General features: G+C 42.2%; 1 protein-coding gene across 2 annotated transcripts in view; it reads left to right on the top strand.

Annotated features, from left to right (window-relative positions):
• The window catches only part of NCKAP1L (NCK associated protein 1 like), a 188,796-nt gene that overhangs the window by 135,765 nt on the left and 28,688 nt on the right, over positions 1-24,343 (top strand). For both annotated transcript variants that reach the window (XM_083169529.1, XM_083169530.1), the window contains 3 exons: positions 1,125-1,241; positions 6,521-6,630; positions 21,277-21,366. In XM_083169529.1, the coding sequence (XP_083025655.1) occupies positions 1,125-1,241; positions 6,521-6,630; positions 21,277-21,366 (317 nt within the window). The remainder of the gene's footprint in view (positions 1-1,124; positions 1,242-6,520; positions 6,631-21,276; positions 21,367-24,343) is intronic.

Here is a 24,343-nt window from a genome sequence, read left to right as displayed (position 1 = left end):
GAAGAAAATGTGGCATAATGCTGACATCAGCGAATGGTTGGCAACAATTAGTCTCTAGGCATTATACATCACCTAAATCAGTGGTTCCCAACCCTGGTCCTCAAGTACCCCCAACAGTGCATGTTTTGCAGGTCTCCACACAGAATCACAAGTGCTATAATTAGCTCCTCCTGTGGATCTTTTCAAATGTGCCTGAATAATGGGTGCACCTGCCGGGTGACCTGGAAAACATGCACTGTTGGGGGTACTTGAGGACCAGGGTTGGGAACCACTGGCTCTTTCCCCTTAATCCTGTTGACAAGATGTTAGAGGAATGCTAGGCTCAGGTGTGGAGGAGTCAGGGGCCACACCATGTGGGGGAGTGGCCATTCTACATGGTGATTTCCAGGCTCCTTTATGGCACTGCAGTGATCAAAAGGATTACCGTCATGACATGTTGGGCTGGGGATTTAATGCAAAGTCCACTTTAGGCCACTTCATGGTAATTACAGTATCAAAACAAAGAGACCTAATTGGATTGTATTGCTTGTAACAAATCAGTAATGAATAACGAGGGATTGACCAGTAATAAAAGTTAATACTAAGAAGTCGAGGAAAAAATTCACAGTAGGGCCACGAGCAAGTGGGGAACCTCTAGAAAAAACACTGTACACGTAAACAAATGAAGTTCAAAATTAGATCAAAGTGATGGATAGGGAAAGATGTATCATTTAAATTAGGTTGACGAAGACAACATAGTAACATATCCATAGTAATATAGTAACATAGGGCCTGATTCTGACCCTCTCCCTGCCTAACGAGCGAGTAAACGCCATCTCAGCGAATGTCTGCTCCATACCCCCCCCCCCCCCCCCCCCCCCCCATCGAGCGAATCCCTGCATTTGCATGCGAATGGATGTGGACGCTTATGCAGCCACAGGAAGGAAAAATAATTTGATGATTGCTCACCATCGAATGATGTTTCCTCCGTCCGTAATGAATATACTGTATATGTAGACCAGTAGCACAGAACAGTGTATGTATGTAGATGTGGTTGTATTGGGGATGACATTGAGCACAATGATGTCCAGATGTAGGAGCTCTTTCCTCGGTGTTATACAGTATATGTCTCCATTCCTTCACAGAGAGCTCATCCCTAGAGGAAGAATACAAGGTGGCCTGTCTGCTTCAGGTGTTTCTGGCAGTCTGCCTTCCACAGCTGGCCTCTGACCCCATGTGCTTTTACAATATTGACAATGATGGTAAGACTAATAAGACAAATACATTGCTTCTTCCCGCAAGCTGTTTTAGTGATGTAATGTATAAGATATGATTGGTAAGTGTGATTTGTCAGTGTCTCCTGTGTGTTATGTGAATGTTGTGTGGTGTGCGGTTTTAATCTGGGGTACAGAGCACATGGTGTGCACCTGGCACTGCCCTGCAGCATAGGAGCATAGTGTTTCTACTGTTCTCTCACTTCCCATTTTACATCATCACACAGGTTTTTCACAGAGCAAAGATTTGGGTTTATTACAGTAAATACTTGTCTTTTATTCACCGGTTATTGGCGGTTATTCAGACCTGATCACAGGGCTGCTAATTTGCAGAGCCCATCTACCAGGTAATCGCTGCCCATCAGGAGTGAAATCACACCTTTCATCCAAACACACTCTTGGGCATTTGACACTTAACTACCACATGAATCCCACATTGGGCACAAGACACCTAACTGCCACCCAAATACCACTTTGGGCCTTTCACAGCTACCTGCCATTAAAAATAACAACTTGGGCCTGTGGCACCCCCCTGATGCCCGAATACAATCTTGGGCCTTTCACAGCTACCTGCTGCCCAAATACCAACTTGGGCATGTGACACCTACCTGACTCCTGAATCCCACCTTTGGCCTTTGACCCCTACCTGCCGTTGAAATACCAATTTTGGAATGTGACACCTACCTGCTGCACTGAATCCCACTTAAGGCAATTGACAGCTACCTATGAAAAGTGGGGTTGAAAGATTATACTAATGCGCACCCAGCAGCTAAGAAGGGAAATGTACTGAGACAGTCCTACAATCTCCAAGAAAACATGCAAAGTACAAAAAGGTGACAAAACCCTTCACCAGCGCTTAGGATGAATACTTATAACTTTCCTTCTTAAAGTATCCTTGAAGGTAAGAATGTTCCTCCAGATGTCCACAACAAGGTTCAGTGATATTGAAATCATAAGAGATAAAAAGATAACATAGCGTAATCCAATTTTAATGATGACATCCACAACATCAATGCCAATTCACACAGAGTAAAAGTAAAAACTTCAAAATCTCTTCATAGACAAATAAAGTGCAAAGTGCGGTTTTACCATAAGGTATTGAACTGTAAATAAAAAACAGTTCAAAATAGGCTCGGAATGATGTAAATACCAGGTGGCTTCCCGGGAAGGCTGACTGGTAACCAAGTCCCAATATGGTGATCGCATCCTCTGGCACTCCTTTGTTCTATCCTGTCAACGTGTTTCGACCTCTCTTTAGGTCTTTATCAAGGCATGTCTTGCAGACTTGCAGAATTCATTACTAAAGCTATTGAAAAGCTGAGCAGTACACACCAGGCGATATCTGCCTACTGCCCGAAGCACAACTCAAATCACTGTGTTGGTCCAATAACAGGACCCATACGCTACACAGTGAAAACTATCAGTGTTATTACCTAACTCGTATGGTAATTAAAGACTGCAGTACTTTGTGGCTCATGTTTCACCTTCTGTAAATAAAGTAGTCAAAATAAAGAGACAAACTGACACAATTTCATATTGGATGAGAGTTTACTCACATTGATACTTTGTAACCTAAACAGACATTGCCTACAGACAGGAAGGCCTCAGATTATAAAAATAATTGTGTATAACACGTCCCCCGAGTGTAATTCAGGCGACATAGCTGACACGCAGGGAAGAGACACTATCAATAAATAAAATCTAATGGGAATAAAATTGCTAAGGGACGCCGCATGAGCCCAAGTTTTTAACTTGCACTATTTTTCACTTGTCTTCGTTTCATGTTTCATGTAGTTTGTCATATTTTCGCAGCTTTTTTACCAAGTAAATTATTAAAAGGTATATTTTAAGTCATAAAATTATTCTGTGGTGCACCACTACTGAGACAAATCTGTCTTTTCTCTTCAATTTCTACCTGTTAATCTTGTCCAGTGGTAGCACACCCCCAGGGATTATATACAAATATCCAAAACTATACCCATCGGGGGGCCTCCTTTCCAAACGTTGAAAATACAGATTGCTGTCCTGTGCGACTGACCTACCAAAACTCCATTTACTGCTTTTGATACCTAGCTGCTTCCAAAAATTCCACCTTGGGCCTTTGAAACCTACCTTGTACCCAATCCCACCTTGGGCTATTCACCCTGCCACCCAAATACCACCATGGGTCTTTGATCCCTTCCTTCTGCCCAAATACCGTTATCGGCCTTTGATGCCTTCCTGCCATCTAAATACCACCTTAGGCATGTGACACCTACCTACAGTCCAAATACTACCATGGTTATTTGATACCTTTCTGCTGCCCAAATACCGTTATCGGCCTTTGATGCCTTCCTGCCATCCAAATACCACCTTAGGCATGTGACACCTACCTTCAGTCCAAATACCACCATGGACATGTATTACTACCATCTTCCCAAATACCACTTTAGACCTTTAACACCTAACTTCAGTCCAAATACCACCTTGTTGATGTCACACCTACCTGCCACCTGAATCCAAGCCTTTGACACCAAACTGCCACCTAAAAAATACCTTGGGCCTTTCACAGCTACTTGCTTCACAAATACCACCTTGGACCTTTGGCACTTATCTGCTTCCCGAATCCCACCTTGGCCTTTCTTATCTATCTGCCGCCCAAATCTTGGGTCTTTCAAATGTTCCTGTTGCCCAAAAATCACTTTGGCCTTTTGTACCTAGCTCCCACCCGATAACCACCTTGGGCTTCTAACACCTACCTGCCAGCAAAATACCACCTTGGGCATGGGACACCTACCTGCCACCCAAATAGCATATTAGGCCTTTAACTCCTATCTGCCACCCATGTACCACCTTGGGCTTGTGACACCTACTTTTCGCCTTAATCCCACTCTAGACCTTTGACACATATACTGTATGTCCAAAAAATTTCACCTTGGGCCTTTGGAGCCTACCATCTTCCCATATCTTTTACACCTACCTGCCACCCAAATACCACCTTGGGCCTGTGACACCTACCTGCTGTCCCCCTTATCCTTGGGTCTATGACACCTGTCTGCCACCTGACTCCCACCATGTGCATTTGACACCTTTCTGCCACCCACATCTTACCATGGGCTTATGACACATGCCTGCCACCCACCCCTTACCTTGAGGTAACAACATCTGCCTGTTGCCCTCCTCTCACCTTGGGCCAACGACACCTTCCTCCTACTTGCCTCATACCTTGGGTTAATGACATCTGCCTGCCGCTCTCCTCTTAGCTTGGGCCAATGACACCAATCTGCCACCTGCCTCTCATCTTGGGCCTATGACTCCTGCCTGCTGCAAGCCTCTCATCGTGTGTCTTTCACTAAGTAATTATTTCTAGTTAGACTTTTTAATGTTTTTTTACTAGCTTTTGTGAGTGGAAAATCGATTCTGTTCATTACTGTATAGATTATTAAAAAATGTTGAATAACATTTTCCTACCATCTCATGTTATCTATAGATGTTATTTATAATGGTATTTTAGTTCCCGCTATTGCCATTTACAAATGTGTGAATTAACACCCCATAAAGATATTGGCTGGATCAGAGAGGCAGGAGACATAATAGGCATTTTTTTAACTCACTGTCGTATCCTAAACTTGTAAACAAGTGTGGTTCTAAAATTTAAATGTATAAGGCCAAGCATGCCTTTTCTCTGACGTTCAGAACATACACTCCCCCCCCCCCCCCCCCCCCAGAACATACCCTTCCCCAGCCTCTGGAACATTTTACTCCCCAATCCTCCAGAACATACCCTCCCACTCGGCAAAAGCCTGCTCTAAGCAGTGGCTAACTACGCAAATGCCCAGGAGCATGCATTCCAAATAAGGTAAAGAAGTACTACTTTGTGGTGTAACATGAATAAGGCACACTACAATGTAAATTTACTAAAGCTTCTAAATATGAAAAGAGGGTTTTTTTTAGAAATTATAGACTCTGATTGGTTTCTATGAGCAACATAACCTCTTTTCATGTTAATCAGCTTTAATAAAGTTACCCCTACATGTCATGTAATGGGAATAATGGACATTACTGTGTGACAAAACTTGAATAAGGGACATAATCATGTAAGATAAATAAGGATGCACTACTGAGTGACGTCATTGGGTTTGGTACTATTGCATAATTACACCCATTCCCAGCAAGACCACTCCCATTTCTGTCCCTATATAAAATTGGGTTATTGTTGGCACAGAGTACCAAAAGGTCTAGTTACGGCTTTGTGGATGATGATTACTATGGGTGAGGGGTGATGGGTGCTGCTGTGACCTGTGCTGCTGAGTAATGGGTGCTGTGCTGAGAGAGGGTCGCTGGGTCAGAGATGGAACTTTGGGCCTAATTCAACATGAGCCGCTATTTAGAACTTGCAGTGGTCTGTGAGGAGAAAGCTGCTGCACAGTCTGAAAGAAAAACTGCCCTGTACAAATTTGCGAATCGATTACCGCCATCCGTTCGCAATTCACAGAACATTGACAAGACTTTGCCACCTGTGCAAATGTGAGTAAGTCTGAGGCTTCCACTAATCTGTGACCGAGACGGGCTGGAAGTGGTCATCGCTGACCTCACAAGCCACCCTAAATATGCCTGAGCATGCCTGTGCTTTTCCAAACACACAAACAATGGCTTGTTTCTTCCTCCAATCGCCTGCTTCCTATCAGGCATTTTCAGTTTCTAATTTCCCTCATGCACGCGCAATGCGAGAGCGGTATGCTTGCACAGTTGTTCGATAATGGCTCAACTTGCAAATTCTCTAATTCTCTAATTAGCGATACATGCAGGGACGGTGCTGGGGCACCAGCCACAAACTTGCATAGGGCATCAAATCGGCCTTGTCTATAGTTTTTATTATCAATTTGGGTAACAATACAATATATTAACATTTAGATAATTATCAGTTGGAAATTTGATTATAAATCAATTGGTGGAAACAGACTGATTTGTGTGCATTGTAGTTATACTCAGTAATTCTGTACTGATCATCGACGCTTAAGTCTTTCTGCTCTGTCAGCTTAAAATTGTAAAATGTGTTTGAAGTAATTACTGTGTTTGACAAACTATCTGATTAAAAATGATAGGGTTGTTAAAATGCAATTGTAATGTGTGCCCCTTATTTTGGAGAGGGGGGAAGAACCTTATTTTTCTGTTCTGTTTTGTACAAAGGCATCATTACAGTGAGGCATGTCAATGCTAAACCAAAATACAGGTTCAGCGGATTACAGGTCGGCTGTCAGTATTCATCAGCTGTGTTTACTTTGCAGGTTACCATAACAATAGTCACTGCTTGGCCAAGGCTATCATTCAAGTCTCCGCTGCCTTCTTCACCATATACCGTAAGAACATTGAGACGCACCTCAAGGAATTCTTGCTGGTAAGCAGATGATATGGACTATTTTGCAAATGTCACTTAGGTTTTTTTATTTTACCAAGATGAAAGTTCTTTTGAAGATGGGATGTTGCCCATAGCAACCAATCATATTCTACTTATTTATTTAGAACCTTCTAGAAGATAATAAATAGAATCTGATTGGTTGCCCATAGCAACATCCCATCTTCAATAGAACGCCCATTGTAGTATATATTTATTATTTATTTTTATTTATTTTGTATAGTGCACACATATTCCGCAGCACTTTATAGGGAACATTAGAACATAATAAGTAAACCTCTTAAAATGGAAGCAGAACATTTTTAGTAACACTAAGAGCCCAGTTGTGCAGCTATCCCCTGTTCTTTCAAAGCATTTGACTTCATCTACTGTAAGCAAACAATAGAATGTACTTTGTTTTTTTTGGTATAAACCATGTGCAAAGCTGTAGCCCGTGAAAGGGGTGCTATTGCTGCTATGGGGCCCATAGACTTAGGGGGGCCTGGAGCCAGGTTATAAAGTTGCCTACCAATTTCCCAGATTTGTCCAAATTGTTTTGCAAAGACAAATCTGGGGAATTATCCATTATCCAGTGTGAACTGTGTGACATTAACATTAGAAGAATCTGTGGAGGATGTTATATTTGTAAGGGGACAATGTCATATGGCATAATTTGAACAAGAGGTCACTGTAATGTGGCAAAATATAAAAAGGAGGCACAAAATTGTGGCACAGTATAAGCAGGGGCACTGCAATGTGGCGTAACATAAATTGGGGACATTGTATATCATAATATGAATGACAATACTGTGTGGCAAAAAAATGTGTACTGGCTACTCTACAATGTGACATCTGGAAAACTAGGGAACTAAGATGGTTCATAAAATAATCTAAGGCACTACTACAGGTTATGATGTTAACATAACCCCTACTATGATACATAATATTTACTAAGGTATTACTATGGGGCATAATATTAACTAGGGCACTACTCTGGTTCATTAGGGTACTATTATGTAATTATGGCACTATTAAATTAATATTTAAATGCCTACATAGCTAGGGTTTTCATGCATGATTTTACAGTGTCTACAAATTCTAGCTCAGTTATTCAAATATACATATTGAAAAACACTAACTGGGCCTAATTCATTTTGTTTCTGTGCAGGATAAAAAAATTGGTTGCTTTATTTTTGCATTGCAATTTAGATTTCAGTTTGAACACATTGATGAGATAGAACAATCTGGAGTACAGCATCACAGGGATCAGGATTGTTGGGATCCTGGGATTTAGGCCAATTTTTGCTGAGTTTTGAATCTTGAGTTTAGAGTCTCCACAAAATCCGCATGTGCATTTGATTCTTTTCTGCCGGGCAGCATTGACCACCAGCAGGGCTCGACTCAGTGCAGTGAGGGCTGACAATTACAATAAATGAAGTAAAGCTGTGCACCTGCACACCTTCCAATCCCCTGCGCCACATTTCCCCGCCTCCCTAAGAACTGCTTCACTGCATTTCCCAGTCCCGGGAAACATGGGATTGGGTTTTTCAATCCCAAATCGCGGGGTTGAAAAAAAATTGCTCAGGATTGGCCTCCCTAGTCACCAATGTAACAAGGTTGATAAAAAAAAACCAAGTACTCTAAATTCAAACTTTGTAATGCACAAGTCCACAACCACTTAACTTTTAACAATGATGACGTTGGTGCTCGGTGAAGGTGCACTTGGCGGTAGGGATAAAGTGGAGAAATTGGTCAAAGCATTTAATCAGTTTCAAACTATCATTTATCTATCAAAGAAGATGGTTGGATACTTTGGGCAGCTACAGTACTCCACTTTATTGCTCTCCAAGGTTTGATACATGTTGCCTTCAACCTCATCATGGAAAGCCTTGCTGTTTGTCAAATTTGGCAATGTACGTGGTTTTGAGACAATTTCTTATCTAAATAATGCAGCTGATGACCTCTCACACTTGGTCGATATTCACTCTTGCTCTATGAAACACTGGGCATTCCCATATGTAAATGGCCGGCCCTACAACCCCCGCCCCCCCCCCCACCCACACACTTGGGTGCGTGCGCCCAGTGAACACCCTGTTCGCTATGGCCGCATGCACCCAGCGTATGCATATGTGCAGAAATGACCCTGTGCGTGCGCATACGCCCACCATCGGAGCCCCTGTCAATATTCTGGTCCATGCGAATGGACCAGAAAAAGGCCCATAATCTCAAATATACAAGCAATTGTATAATAAATAACCCATGGAGCTTATATGTGATTTGAATTTATTATCTGGTTTATATCTTCCAATGACATTCCAAAAGATGGAGGCAGTGGCGGAACTATAGGAGAGCTGGTTACTCTCACCATGGGGCTGCTACCCTACACACAGCTCCCTCTTTGGAGCATGCGTTGACCAGGGGCTAGAGAGGGGTTGCCATGCCCGTACCCCAATTTTGACATCATTTTTTTGCCTGATTGGGACCCGTTCCAGCAGCTTCCAACTATCCCTATTCGTCTCCTGTCTTTTGATTTGCAAATAATCTCTAAAATGAATAATAAAAAAAACAATTAAAAACTTGGTCTAAAACCTATTGCACAACATTGGTTTCCTGTAGTGCCACTTGGCGGGCAGTCTAAAAAACAATTTATACAGCTACAATAAACCTGCCAAATACTATAAAACAATGTTACCTGGCTTGTTTCAGAAAATTGCTTTGAGTGATTAGAAAATTGCAACCTCCCAGGACAAAACAACAATACCAAACAGCAGACCTCGAGTGAATGTGAATGCTGGAAATGGAATTACACAAGGAATGCTAAATTAAAATCGGAGCCAGTTGCAAGCCCCTGTATAAACAACTGCACGCAAGGCAGACTAAATGAGCTGGAAGAACACGTACCTGAAAATGAAGGCGCATTACACAGCTCACATCACACACATCAAAGCGTCATTATTTTGTTAAGGAAAATAAATTCCTACAGAAATAATGCGGACAATAGTTTACATGTCTGGTATGGTTGCCATGCATTAACTCTAAGGGAGCACAATGAATGTGAAATAAAGATTAGCCATGCCCCATGTCTACATGATCGGTATAAATGAATACGGACAGGTGATAAAGTCCATCTCTTCCAGGCCTGTAATCCCTGGCTTCGGGCTATGAGATTGAGCAATGTCCTTATGAGGATGGTGTGAGATCTCGTATTCTATTCTAATACGTATGTCAGAAATTCTCAGAGCTGCATAATCATCCAAATTTAGTATATTATTTGGCATAATGGATTAATATTTAAAATTCTGGAGGAAGAGACTGAGGACATTGGCGGAGGAAGAGAGAGAAATGAGAAGCATATCTCTTTGCACCGCTCTGAAATACTATTTTGATAAGCACGCAACGAGACGTGAAACATTAAAGTGTAAGATCCTGGGGGCGATTTGTCACGAGCAAGGTTTTATTTATTCATTGATTTCAAGGCACCCTTTTTTTGTGCTCTGTAACATCCTCTAGTGGTGTCATTAAAATCTACCTGTAACTTCCACACAGTGGAGTCGGACAATTTTGTGGACTGGAACCATTGTGAATGTTCATGAAAATGCCGTTCTTTAACAATCAATTATATAATTTAGGAAGATATCATGTTGACTAAGAGAGAGATTTTTCAAAGTGCAGAGAGTGATAAAGTACAAACCAATCAGTATCAGTCAATTTTTTGTAACAAAGTCGATAAAATGACAGAAGCTGATTAGTTGGCCGGGGGCCCGTGGCCAGGATTATGGGGAGGGTGTTTCCCAGGGATTATAAACTCCAATGAAAAGTTAAATGGGAACGCTGTGCTGGCCGCCTTAACACTCCCACAGCTGTGTAATCACTGTGCTGTCAGCCAGTCAGATGTTGGCTCCAGGAGTGTTGGCTAGAGGGGCACATTAGGGTGCTGCATACTTGCCGACTTCTCTTGTGCATTTTTCGGGAGAGGGCAGCAAATTACAAAAATTAGGGGGCGTGATCGATCGTGACGTAAATGGGGCGGTGCCATAGGCGGAGCTAACCAAATTACATTTTTTTATTCAAATTTTAAATCCTTTTCTTAGCTTACTCCCTCCACGCTGCTGCAGCTTTATAAAAATAATTGTTTCCTTTCCTCCTGCACCCTCATTATTGTTCCTCTCCCCCCTCCCTATTGTTTAAAATATGATATAAGTATGATATAAAGCAGTGGGGAGGGGGGAGAGGATCAATTTTGATGAAGCTGCGCTGCTGCAGCAGCGTGGAGGTCTGAAGGGGGAGGGAGACAGAGCCTGAGGAACTCTAGTAAAGAAAACAGGGGACGCTGAGGAGCTGAGGGAGAGAAGCAGAAGGCAAGCATCGTAGCAGCCACCCTCTAGCTTACTCACCACCTCTTCTGTGGCGCTGCCTTCTGCTGCTTGTCTGCTCTCTCTCCACTGCTACCACTCCCAAGGCTGCCCCGTGCTGTGTTGCTGCTGCAGCCAGCGATACCCCTCTATGTCCCACAGAACCCCCGCCGGCATTATTAGGACAACCACGCGACGTCAGCCATCCTCTACACTTTGTGACGGGAGGATCCTATATATTCCCGGGAGAAAGGACCAAAAAGCGGGAAACTCCCGCTAAATGTGGGAGGGTTGGCAACCCTGGGGTGCTGGATATGCCTGACAAATGTATGAGGGGGCTGGAGCGACGCAAGAGGATACTGGGTAAAAGCATGTAAGGGGTCTCTAGTAGCACATGGGGTGGCTGGAGTGACACAGGAGAGGGTGGCTGGTGTGACACATGAGGGGACTGAAGATTAATGAAAAATGTGAGGGGGGGTTGCTGTAGTGACACAGTGAAGACTGGCTGCAGTGACACATGAGGCTTTAGTAACAAATAGGGGTGACTGGAGTGACATGTGAGTGAGCTAGAGAGGCACAGCAGGGGCCTGGAGACAAGTAACACATGAAGGGGGGCTGGAGTGACACAGATGGGGGCTGGCTGCAGGGGCACATAAGGTAGGCTGTAGTATTATATGGCAGTGGCTAGAGTGTATGGATGGTCCACAATAACTCTCGAACGCTTTAACTAATCGTCTTCAAACTTTGCACACTACCTTATCATCTTAAGGGACGATCTAAGTTTGAAGATGGGTTTCATCAGATAAGCCCTTAAGGGTGCTTTCATAAGGGTCCCTGCTATTTCTGTTGTTTTCATGCATTGTGATATGTCGTTGGAAAGCTTATGACTTTTTGAATACAACATAATAAACAGACTGCCTTAAGTGGACCCTTAAAGGCCTAGAAGGGTCCATTAAATTAAAAACATTTTAACTTTACAAAACATTTGAAAAACTGAAATTAATAATCGACTCATCGGCAGAGTGGTTTGTGAATCGAACACTGTAGATATCGTTGTGAAATCCATGTGAGATCGATCCCCAGTAAGTTATTTTTTCTCTTGATTGTTTACTTATTCATTGAGGGTTTTCAGGATCTTCTGTACTTGCTGCAGCAGCTCCCGGTAGGATGGGCCTTAAGACTAAAAAAGACAAAAAGAAGCAGCGCTGATATCTGACAATTAAATCAATGAAAAATTATTTAATAGTAATAATACACAATAAAATACATGTATATTAAAATACGAAATGATTGATGTTGGACCCAATTAGTATAGTCACCAATTTTGAGGACTAATTGGGACAAATTTTTCTATACTAATTGGGTCCAACACCAATCATTTTGTATTTTCATATATATATGTATTTTATTGTATATTATTGTTATTAAATAATTTTTCATTGATTTAATTGTCAGATATCAGCGCTGCTTCTTTTTGTCTTTTTTATTTTTATTCTTTTAGGGAGCTGGCTACCTTTTATTTTTTGGGCCTTAAGACTAGTATTAGGTACAATACGTCTCTCGTATGTGGATTTAATGATAAGTAAATGTCTCCAAATCCAAGTGATTTTGTATTCCTTTTAATTATCAAAAAATACATCCACAGACAGTAAAAGAAATATACCAAAAAGTCTTTATTTAGACATAAACCCAAACAACATCGCCAAAGGAATAAAAACAATTGTTTTCCCACAACAATATTAAATATTCAGATGTTATTTGTAGAAAGGAAAAAACTATCCATAAAGATTAAAATGTATTAAAAAAGATTTTCTTTTCAAGTCCAGACACCCATATTAAGATCCAATTCATCATGTCATACCCCTGGACAAATAAAATATAGCTGCGCACACTCCTGATTCTGTCAGAGCACTTTGGTCAATCTTCTGAACTTTATCAACCTGATATAGGTTGATAAAGCAGATTGACGGAATGGTTGACAAGGAAAAGGTGGACACATATCTCTTTAACCCTTTCAGGTCCAATTTCTAGTCAGGCTCAACAGCCCTAGCGCTAGTAGCAGATCCAGTGGTGAGCCACTTTAAAATAAGAATATTAACACTAGTCAACATTCAATGTAGACCATTTTTGAATTAAAAAAAAGACAATTGATTTAAACCAGACTTTTTCAATAGCAAAAAAAAATCTGGACTGCAAAGGGTTAAAGAGCATTTTATCATGTGGGCTAGCACTCACTGAGCAATACAGCTTCCTCTGCAGCGGCGTAGGTAGAATTTGTGCGCCCCCCCGCTGATATCGGCAGCGCGGCCCCCCCTCCCAATAGCCCTCCCACCCACCTTCCCAAGTTAAGTTAAAACCCCCCTTACCCCTCCGCGTGCCGCCGCTGCATTCAGGGTCCCGCAGTCGGCTCCGTCTTCTCCTGCAGTTCTATAATGACCATCAGAAAATGGCTGCCCCCTAACAGCAGACAGTTTTTAAGGATGCTAGAGGAGGCCCGCGCCTCCTCTAGCATCCCCAAAAACTGTCTGCTGTTAGGGGGCAGCCATTTTCTCATAGTTGTTTTTCATTAGAAGTACTGCAGGAGGAGACGGAGCCAGGACCAGATCTGCGCTGCGGTCGGGAGTTGGGACCCTGAATGCGGCGGCGCTGGCGGTGGCATGCGGAGGGGTAAGGGGGGGGGTTGTTGAATATAGTTGTAACTATAGCCCCGCAGATCGGCGCCCACAGCCCCTCCCCGCCAACGCGGGGGCTGCGGGGCTATAGTTACACCACTGTTCCTCTGGTGGGGGAGATAAGTAGCTGTACCAATGATTAGTAACACTGCTACTTCAGTAGATCCATCTTTGCATCCCCGGAACTGTTTCCCATAGGAAGGAACAAGGCTCCTAGAACCAGTATTATCTAAAGATGGAACTTGTTCTCACAGACAAACTCTAAAAGCAAAAAAAAAAAGTCTTTGGAGTTTTCTGAAAATTAGGTAGCCCTATTAAACCCCTAATGGCCTGCTGTGACATCCTAGAAGTGCAGAGTCTAAGATGCTGGTGGTATTCACAAGTGACCCAAGGAGGCTTGGACTTGTATAGGGCCATGACCTGCGTATTGGGTCCAGTTATGTCTTTCTCAGGGGAATCTTGACCTTAATGATTAATGCTACAATACAAATCAAGCCAGGTTCAAAATGGGTTTATCCTTTTGAACCAATTTCTCCTCAACGTAACTGAAAGCTTAGGACAAGGCTTCAACGCTGATGTTTTTTAATGCCTGAATGGTAATTGATCACCGACTGTAGCAGTCAAAGAACAGCGACCATGTACATTGACAGTTTAGATAGTGAGCAGTCTTAAGGTAGATCAGGTTATTGTGGTCTGTGTAAACCATCACAGGTAATTTTGCCCCCTCCAACAGGTGTCGCCATTCTTGCAGGCCCAGCTTGAGATCTAACAATTCTTTATCCCCAACTGTGTAGTTTCTCTCTGGAGCCGTGATTTTGCAAAGAAAGGGACCACAAGAGTACCAATTAACCTCATCTTTCTGCAAAATTCTTCTCTAACTCTAAATGTATCCACCACTAGGGAGAAGGTTCGGTCACAGTTGGGTTGTCTCAGAATGGGAGCTAAGATGGAACACTGCTTTAACCGAGAAAACGCTTCCTCGTGGTGGCTTTACTTTTCTTGGTTGAATGCAGTGATAAGGGCTGCAATGGATAAATAGTTTCTGAATAAATGACAGTGAAAGTTACAGAAACCCAGCAATCGTTGAATCGCCTTCAATCCAAACAGACATGGTCAGTTCCATCTGGATACCAGGACCTGGATATTATGTATCCCAGGAACTCTCTGACCCTTTTGCTCTAAGGAGCACTTCTCTAGCTTACAGTAGAGCTGGATATCTTGGTGTAGAGACAGAGCTTCACAGACATGTTTGCAATGACTTGCCAGATCCTTGGAGAATATTAGGAAATCATCAAGATAATGTGAGCCTGGTCTCATTCTTGCTTCTCAGCTCAACCAAACCTATTCCATTAGCTTACGTGGTGAGGGGTTACCTGCGCCATCCATTTTGGGGCCAGTGTAGCCTGTCAGAACTCACAGGTGGATAGTGGATGCTTTCAATTGCATTCTTCAGGATAGCTAAGACTCAGAAGTGAGGAGTCTGATGTATATATATATATATGTGATCCCCGCAAGTTGGTTCGGACTTAGACAGAGGGCTACAACTTGCGTGTGGGGTACTGCTGAATTCCCTTGTACAGGTTCTAGTATACACTGGATTTGAGCTGTACATATTTCATGAAGTGTTCAAGCATAGTCAAAAATCTGGTTTAGAACCAAATGGATGGCAAAGTACCCGAGAGTAGACAGAATCAGGTCACAAGGAAGCCAAGGTCAAAGGAATCACCATATGTAGTACCAAGGGAGCAGGCAGAATCAGGTATCTAGGAATAGAATAAGTTAGTAACAAGTAGTTGATAACACACATTTCAGATAAAGTGCTCCCAGTGACTTAATTTGGAGTTCAAATCTGATGCCAGTGGGAACTGCATATTTTGGCCTGCCTGGCCCATTAAATCCCACACAGTGTGTGGCATTTGTCCCTGTGGTAGCTGCAGCCACCCATGCAATGAATTTATGGGAGTAGAGAACCAGAACAGGAGACGCCAGCATCGGGCGACGTGGACTCATATCCACTGCTCTTCACTGGCCAGGACCCCATTGCTGCCAGTTCCAGTAACTGGGCACTGGGTTCAGCCACACTGTAAAACCCACTACATAAAATACGTGTTGTCTTTCTTCTTTCCCTTCATACTAAATCTGCATCTATCCAAGATACAGTTGTGCTTATAAGTGTACATACCCTCGCAGAATTTGAGATTTTCTGGCCATTTGTCAGATAATATGAATGATAACTCACAAACTTTTGAGCACAACTGTATCTTCCCTAAAATCTCCATTGTGATTTTTTTTTTTAATACTAAGAGCATTAACAAAAGGACATTTTTATGGTTAAATCATACAATGGTCACATTTGTAGACTTCAATATATATCGGAATGAAGTGGACAACTGTCAGAAGTTCTCTATCCCCACAAGGATGTAGACACCTCTATTATGAAAAATCAATAGATTACTGTTGATTGGCATTGGGACTGAAATGATATGATTATATTTTATCTATATTTTATAAATAATAATAATAATACGCACTGGGGAGAATACCAGTAATTCTAAAGAAAATGTAAAATAATTCTGAAAAGTTTGAGGATGTTGCAGACTGAAACTGTCAGTAATAAAGGGTTTTGATGGATTCTTTCTCTATGAAGACACTCTAATAAGACCTGGGAGAGCCGTTATATAACATAACAGCCTTTTTGTATCCCCCGGTGCTGTCATCGAAGACAGTTTTTAAGTAGTTCCCAGCAGCTATATATAAAAAATGTAACAACTAAACTTGTCCACTGAAAGGGCTATTTCACCAGCCAGAACTCACAATATTCCATTAGTAAGAGAGATATTCTACAGATGACCTTTGCCCAGGAAAATGTTCGGACTCGCCACCACCACACACACACACACACACACACACACACACACACACACACACACACACACACACACACACACACACACACACAAAAGATAACAGAGTCATAACAACACTGGTGACTGGTAAAGAGACCAGGAAAGAGAAGGCATCAAAGAAATGTATACATCTAACACTAGCTACCATATGTAGCAGAGCCATGCAGATAGAGTGAATTGTGGGGAAGGACTAGGAGACAGCACATGGAGACTGTCTCATGGGTCTGTGTGCACTGCAGTGTCCAGAATTTATTTAAAAAAAAAAAGTTTAAAAATGTATACCCTCCTTAAACTGACATTAAGGAAGACCTAGCCTAAACCAATGCCGCAACCTTACTGGGTAATGTCTAGTCCACTTGCCTTCTTTCCATAATGCATCCAAGTGCCATCTCTTACCCAGGTAAATGATACACCTGGCCATCATCAGAGGATACTGCTTTCTTCCATAGGGGCAGTTTATTGGCATCCAAACCCATTGAGCCTTCGGGACCATCCCGGGTGGCAGGATCACAAGCGATTCGTCGTATGTGGTCCTTCTGCATGTGACGTATCGCATGTGATCCCTGTTCCCTGCTGCAGAAAGGGGGCCAAGTTGTAGATCATATGTGCAGCAAAATTTAGACAGATTGCATTTCCCATTACAAGTATGATAAATGCGATCTGGCTACTAGAATAATGTGAATTCAAGGGCTTGGAGGAAAACTATGTGAATTCCTTAATTTCCCCATTAGTACATTTCAGTACCAATAATGTGAAAGGAGTGTGAAAACACCCCTTTTCACATTCTTTTACTAAAATTTATATTAGTAAAAAATAGTATTCTAGTAATAAATAATAAAGCCCATTACAGTAAATTGCATTTGTGAACAGCATGACATCTAAGTTCCATGTGGTCCTGGCATAGTGAAGTGACTAAACGTCTACTTGACTGCATTGAGAGGCAATGTACTGCTTGGACAGATCATAGAGGCTTCATGATGGAGCTCAGAAACATCAGCTCTGACCAAAATGAGAGGCTGGGGTAATTTGTAGAGAGCCTTACCCAGTGCTGGGCTCCCGAGGTGATATCATTCGCGGTTAGTATCAGATCCCCATGACTAGTTTCCCTGGCTAGTGCCATCCAGTTCATCTGGTAGTTATGACCTTTTTGGGTAAATCTGTTTTTAAAGAAATAAATGAAAAATATATTCTGTATCTATTACAATGGATATTGTATCTGTGCACTGAGAGAAATGCTGGAAAACATCAAACAGCAGTAATGAAGTGACTAGTAAATGCAAACAATGCCTCCTAATTATTTAATACAATTACCCATTAATCATTGCTGAGATTAATCTACAGCTAATCTCTTGATTCATGTTAATGGTTGACAGATTCTCTACAATATAGCACAAACGGTTCATACTTCTAAAATATTATGGTGACAGTTTAGGATGAAACAATAAATTCACAGTTTATTCCAATCTCTTGTTTAGAACTTATAATTACAGTGAGTGCCATAGTGAGATTTATATATTTAACATAATAATGGATGTAGACCACAGAAGACAATGCCATCTTGGAGGCTTCATTTTGTACACCAAATACCTTGAATGCTGAACAGTTGTTGTTTGCTACCCATTTAAAAAAAAATATATATATATATATATATATATAAAAATTTTTTTTAATATATATATATATATATATATATGTGTGTGTGTGTGTGTGAGAGCTTTAATTTAAATCAGTGTGAGAGCTGAAGTTTAAACTAATGTGAGAGAAGTTGACATATACTATATATAATTCCATACTTTCCAATCTTTCGTCATGATGAAGAGGGATATATCTGTTCTCAGGAGGTGTGGTCTCATGGGAAATGCCATGCTCGGGAGCCACACCCCATTTTTAACATTGTGTGGGTATGCCCAGGACTCTGTCCAGCTACTGGCCATGCCCCCAGTCCTTCTCTCTTTTGAATAAATGCAATACATATGCGCACAGCATCTATTCACTGCTGCCTGCCAATCACCCCCTAATTACGAGACATGGCAGGCCACAGTGTTACAACTGGACAGCACCCAAAGTGATACAGTAGGACTTGCATAAAAATGGGGTTCCTTGACGGGAACTGCAAGTGTAAATGTACTGATCAATTTAGTTACATATAAGTTATTATGGTGAGGAAAAAGCCTTTTATTTAAAGAATGTGGTCACATACCATATTGAACTAATTATTTATCATCAATATATATGTCCAGTGTCCGTTTGTGTGTCTCCGAAACACTGCCATTGGTTGGCAGCGAGTGAAACTACATCTCTTTGTCTCTCACACATGCACAAACACAGAGGCAATCACAAGGTAGCAGATAAATATGTACTAGTACATACATACATATTTGAAAAGTTATAAGGGAAAATGAACCATACTTAATGTATTCATTTCAGTTATCCTTGTGCTCAGGAGAAATCAATGCATACATTTCACCATCATTTGTTTTGATCAGAGCACATAAAAATAATTCTTAAATAGAAATTTCCGTCAAAACGACAATAAACTGAAGGTTTGTCATAGTTCTTCTACAGTCCTTAATTGGGCTAAGAAAATAAAGATGATGGGTCAAATGTAATTTACTGCGGAACATGTAAAAATGAAAAAGATTTTTGCAGTAAACCTCAAGAATTAACGAGGCAAAATCTGCCTGGATTTGTTTGATATTGTACACCTACACTGTTGAAGACATGGTACTTTTCAAATCCTGCCAACTGTTCCATTTGACTCAGTGTTTCAATACTGCTCCCTACTATTTCCAGATCCCATGATGGTCAATTTGGGTATTTGGGAATGTTTAAATTCTGTATTCCCAATTCCCAAGGAAACATAAGTTGGGAACCGCTAACTTGGTATTTTTAAAATGAAAATTTATCCCCATTGGATCGATGTTGATGGCCGCCGATTGGTGGATTGGCGGTGCCAATTTGGTGAGGATATAGGGGAAACAGCAGTAGATGTATGGGGGCCTTAACCTATTATAGAATTTTTTATGACCAACTAAATCCAGTGGTTCTAAAACTGCAAAGGACACTCTGATTTGAGATACAATAGTCCTGCCATTTACACAATCTTACTAAAGTGTTCCTTTATCCACTTATGAAAGTCCATACACCACCTAAACTCAGACTCTACCTCTTTGAAGCACTTAAGTGGGTGATTTAGGTTGGTTTGAAAAAGCAAACTCCTTCTTTAATGGACAAAACCATGTGCACTGCAGGTGGGGCTGATGTAACGTTTAGAGAGAGTTACAATTGGGTGTGTTATTTTGTGTCTGGGCTGAGTAAATGCTGGCTGCTTTTTTCTTACACTGCAATTTAGATTCAGTTTGAACACACCCCACCAAATCTAACTCTCTCTCTGCAAACGTTACATCTACCCCACCTGCAGTGCACATGTTTTTTTCCATTAGAGAGAGATTTTGCTTTTGCCAGCCAATCTGTAAGTTCTTTAACCTGTTCTACCCCCACCTGATACTAACTACTACCTCTACACGCTCTGCCTGCCAGGACCTCTTTTGTCCCAATGGCTGCTAGACTTATATTCTCTTGAGCAGGGGTCCTCTCTACACCCTGTGTCATGGCTGTACTTCATTCGTCTACCTCATATGTACAGTACTGGACCTGATTTTTGTCTAATTTGTATTAGTCTATGAATTTGTACTATTAACTAATGAGTATGGGTGATCAGCACAGCTTGTGAAAAGCATTGGTTTGCTGTTACCCTGCACATTATGTATTTTGCATTTCCATTGACAAGTCATTAAGCATGCCAAACCAGATGTAAAAAAATGTTTCCTGTGTACCATACATCTGAACAATACTGACATCGCCATGTTAAATGAGAATTAGACTTAACTTCATCTAGACACACATTCGTATGGCTTATGTAGTGCCAGGTACAATACATAGGTATACGCTTACATAGCTTCGGTATGTCTATAGTATGCTTTGATCTGCCAACTGTTTGTGTGTGGTTTGTTGGTTCAAGTATCATTTCCGCATGGTCACAATGTCGACATATTTAGTTTAGTTGTGGACCCCCACGAGGGAAAATAGTGGGTGGCCGTCGGGCACCTGTCTGTCGGCGTTTTGACAGTCGGGATCCTGACGTCGGGTAAATGATTGTCGGGATCCCAACTGTCGGGACCGCGTCCGGCACCCGGATTTTCTCACTCTATACTTAACCCTCAATCTCCCCCTAGGGTATTTTTACTGCATTGTGAATTAGATTGGAACTGCCCCAGCTGTAAAGAACACAGTGATGTATATTTTACAGTCCTTTATAATAACACCTTAATTAAATAAGTAATTTTTAGATTTTTGTACAATGTATACTACCTGTTACTGTCTCATTTATGACTTAAATCAATGCTGAGAGTTAAGGGACCTGTCTGTATATTTGAATATTATTGTTACAGTGTTGTTGTATATAGAACTACAAAATCTTACCTCATGAGTACTAACCATGTTTAGCTTGGTCCACACCAACCTACCAATCAACACCTCTGGCACTAGCTGCCATCATGTCATACACAGTCATGTGCTTTACATAAGAATAGGAGCATTTGCATAAAAATTTGAATATTACATCACTAAATAAGCAGTTGTTTGAATATTCTTCAGTTACCCTTGCTGACTGACAGAGTGCTATCTCTGGCCAATTCTCTTGTGTTATCACTTTTTCAGATGGCATCAGGGAGTCTGCTACACCTCGGAGAGGAAACAGACAAACAAAAAGCCAGATACAGAGAGTCTATTATACTTCTGCTTCATCTTGTAAGTATCACGCTGTTATCCTGCACCCTATTGGCAGAAATTGCACTTAATCTGTAATAACATCCTGCGCCAAGACGTCTCACGCAGCTGTCACAGTAAAAAAGCCTCACCAGGAGTTTGTTTACCAGCTCTCAGCCAGCAAGAGAAGGACAAATTAGTTTATTCTCACTTTCACAAGTTCACAAGGGGACAGATTCTTGGGGTTACTAGATTAAGTGAAACAAACAAACCCAAGACAAAGGAGAAAGATATTTTTTCCCGTCTGATGAATTGTCTTGCAAACATCGATTAAAATTGTCAGATAGAATAAAGTTGTCCTTGTTCGAAAATAATATAAAAAACAAAAAAAGGTCTGTTCCGAAGATATTGTGCTTTATCGATAAACAATACCAGTATGTAGTCATTGTGCATAACATGAATGTGTTGCAAGGAACATAACATGTACAGAAATGAGCTTCCTAAAGCTTAACTTAGCTTCAATTACTGTACAGTAGCTTCTGTAATACAAAAATAGCCTACAGATGTGTCCTCGTGCACTCCTGGAGTACTGGAACCAAACAGCCTTCACGGCAAGACAAGTCCCCTTTTTAAATTTGTTACTTGAATGTGCATTATAGGCACACAAATTAAACCATCAGATGTTTAATGAGACTGAACTTGATTTGATCTGCAACAAGAACATCTGTGAGCAAGTCTGAAGCTGTATATGAAGCCCTACAATGCACTGGCTGCAGCTATTTTCCCCACTATGATCTGCGACTTTGCACAGTAAATTAAATTCCAATATGGATAAAGTTGACTCGCAGTCGGTGTCCCTGGTACAGATTGAGTAGTGTTTCGCTGTACTTGAAGGGAAAATGAGATTGAAATTGAAAGAAAAAATCTGCAACGTGCCACGGCTTGGTGCATCTCTCGCTGCATGGCGTATTGCAGCTAGGTGTATGAGGACATAGGGCTTTATTCTGGTCGATGCGTACTTTCCCGAACTCTTTCGGATGGCGTTTTTTAGCCGTCTGCGCATGCATGGGCAACGCTATGCGCATGTGCCACGCAAGGTCTCCGTACTTGTTCTCACTAATACCGTACAGAAATGTGCACCGCATTCAATCGGGAGATATGGGCGTATTAAGGGCGTCAATCGTAAGTACACAGGGGCGTAGTTTCAAAGTGGGCTAAACTGGGCGTACACGAGGGAGTGAACTAATTCTGGTAGGCGTGCATTCGGACAGCACACCGAATACACACGAACAAAAAGGCAGGAAATATGCGGTCTTCATAAGCAAGTATTGCTTTGCGGACACCACTCGGTCATGCGCTAGGCATTCGGAACGCCCAATCAGTACGGGCGCACCTGAACCAATGTCAGCTGAACACAATACAATCCACTCCTTTACTCATTGCTCATTAATTACACTCTTGTCATTGCTTCAATTGGAACCATTGCAGCTTAAATGGACCATTAAAAAACACACAAATATATGCTCAAAGCACGGCTGCATTTGTTACACACATTTACACTGCAAGCAATGGACAGGACTTGCTATCACTAACATATACTGTACATGTCACTTTTACATTCACCAATAACATCGGTGCGTACGGGCAGGTTCCCGTCCGTTCTGACGCGGTAAGACCGTGCAAACGCTGTAAGACCGTGCAGAATATGTGTGTGTCCACCGCACACGCAAGGTTTGGATGTCGTCCGTAAACACGCCCTGTTCTTAAAGTGTGAGTCTGTCCGAATGCGGAGGACCGGTGGGCGTTTCTTCGTACCATGTCCGCACAGCGTGGCATGCGGACCACTCCGAAATAATTCGGAAATTTACGCACCAACCAGAATAACCTTCATAGTTCTGTACAGGCTTTGAGCAGCATATAGTGAATTAGTAGGAAATACCCCTTTCGCATCACAATCTGGTGAAAAAGATGGTGGATATGGACAAGGGTCAATCCATAAGCTGTATTGAAGGCGGTCAGGTGCCGGAACCAACAGCCATAACCAGGAGTGTATTCTGTGCCCGGGAGTCCCCAGCAGATGCCCGAGAGTTGCCAGGGATAATTTGCCTAAGGAAGCACACCATGCGCACCCCATGTGTACCCCACAATACCAGAGCCCATCCTGTGTCTCGTGGTTCTGAGCACACCACAGCTACCTCATCATACACACGCTTCAGCAGAATACATTTTGTATGCTGAAAACTACAAGTCACACTGACTAGCTAATCCTTTTATCGTGCAGCTTAGTCACAGGTGAGATCTCCAGCATCCCTGTATTCCTGTGTAAAGGGTTTCTCTGCTGTATACAAGAGTCACTGTTTAACCCAGCGCCAAAGCATGCCTGGATGATTTAGTTCCACGTAAAACAGCTTATGTTCCAATAATATACTGAGTCTTGACACCTACATTGCGTCTAACTGTAGATGACTTTACTCTTCTGGATGAAAGCCACTTACATGGAGAATCTGGGGATAAAAGTATGTTGGCTACAATTACTATGCTGAGAGACATAAGGTACAGATGGGGCATGGCTCATCTTTGCAGGGGATGGCGATGGCGATGCCAGCCGCCATCGCCCGTCAGCTGCCATCTTTATAGCGAGAAGGGGACGCGCGTGCACACTAGAGGCGCGTGCGTCCCGCTTCCAGCGCTTCCCACGGGTCACCGCCGGCTTGTCGGCGGTCACTTGGGGTCCCCGCCGCCTGCCCGCACCCCCCACCTAACCCTGTAAGTCTCCCTGAAGCGGAGACAGACAGAGTTCCCGTCGCCTCGCCGACGGAGATTGAGACGCACGTGAGACGCACGCGCGTCTCAGTCAGATGGCGAGCCAGGCTGCTGGTGGATTGCCAGCGGTGATGTTCTGGCGATTCGCCAGCAAGGAAGAGCCCGGCCCCATCTGTACATGAATAAAGAAATGATGGTACTCATCTACACAATGGGTTTTGTTATATCTTTGACGCAAACCAGTTTGCCTTAAACA

The sequence above is a fragment of the Crinia signifera genome, chromosome 2 (genome assembly GCF_055691185.1).
Source record: "Crinia signifera chromosome 2, ASM5569118v1, whole genome shotgun sequence".
NCBI lineage: Eukaryota > Metazoa > Chordata > Amphibia > Anura > Myobatrachidae > Crinia > Crinia signifera.
This window is presented reverse-complemented; position numbering and strand designations above follow the sequence as displayed.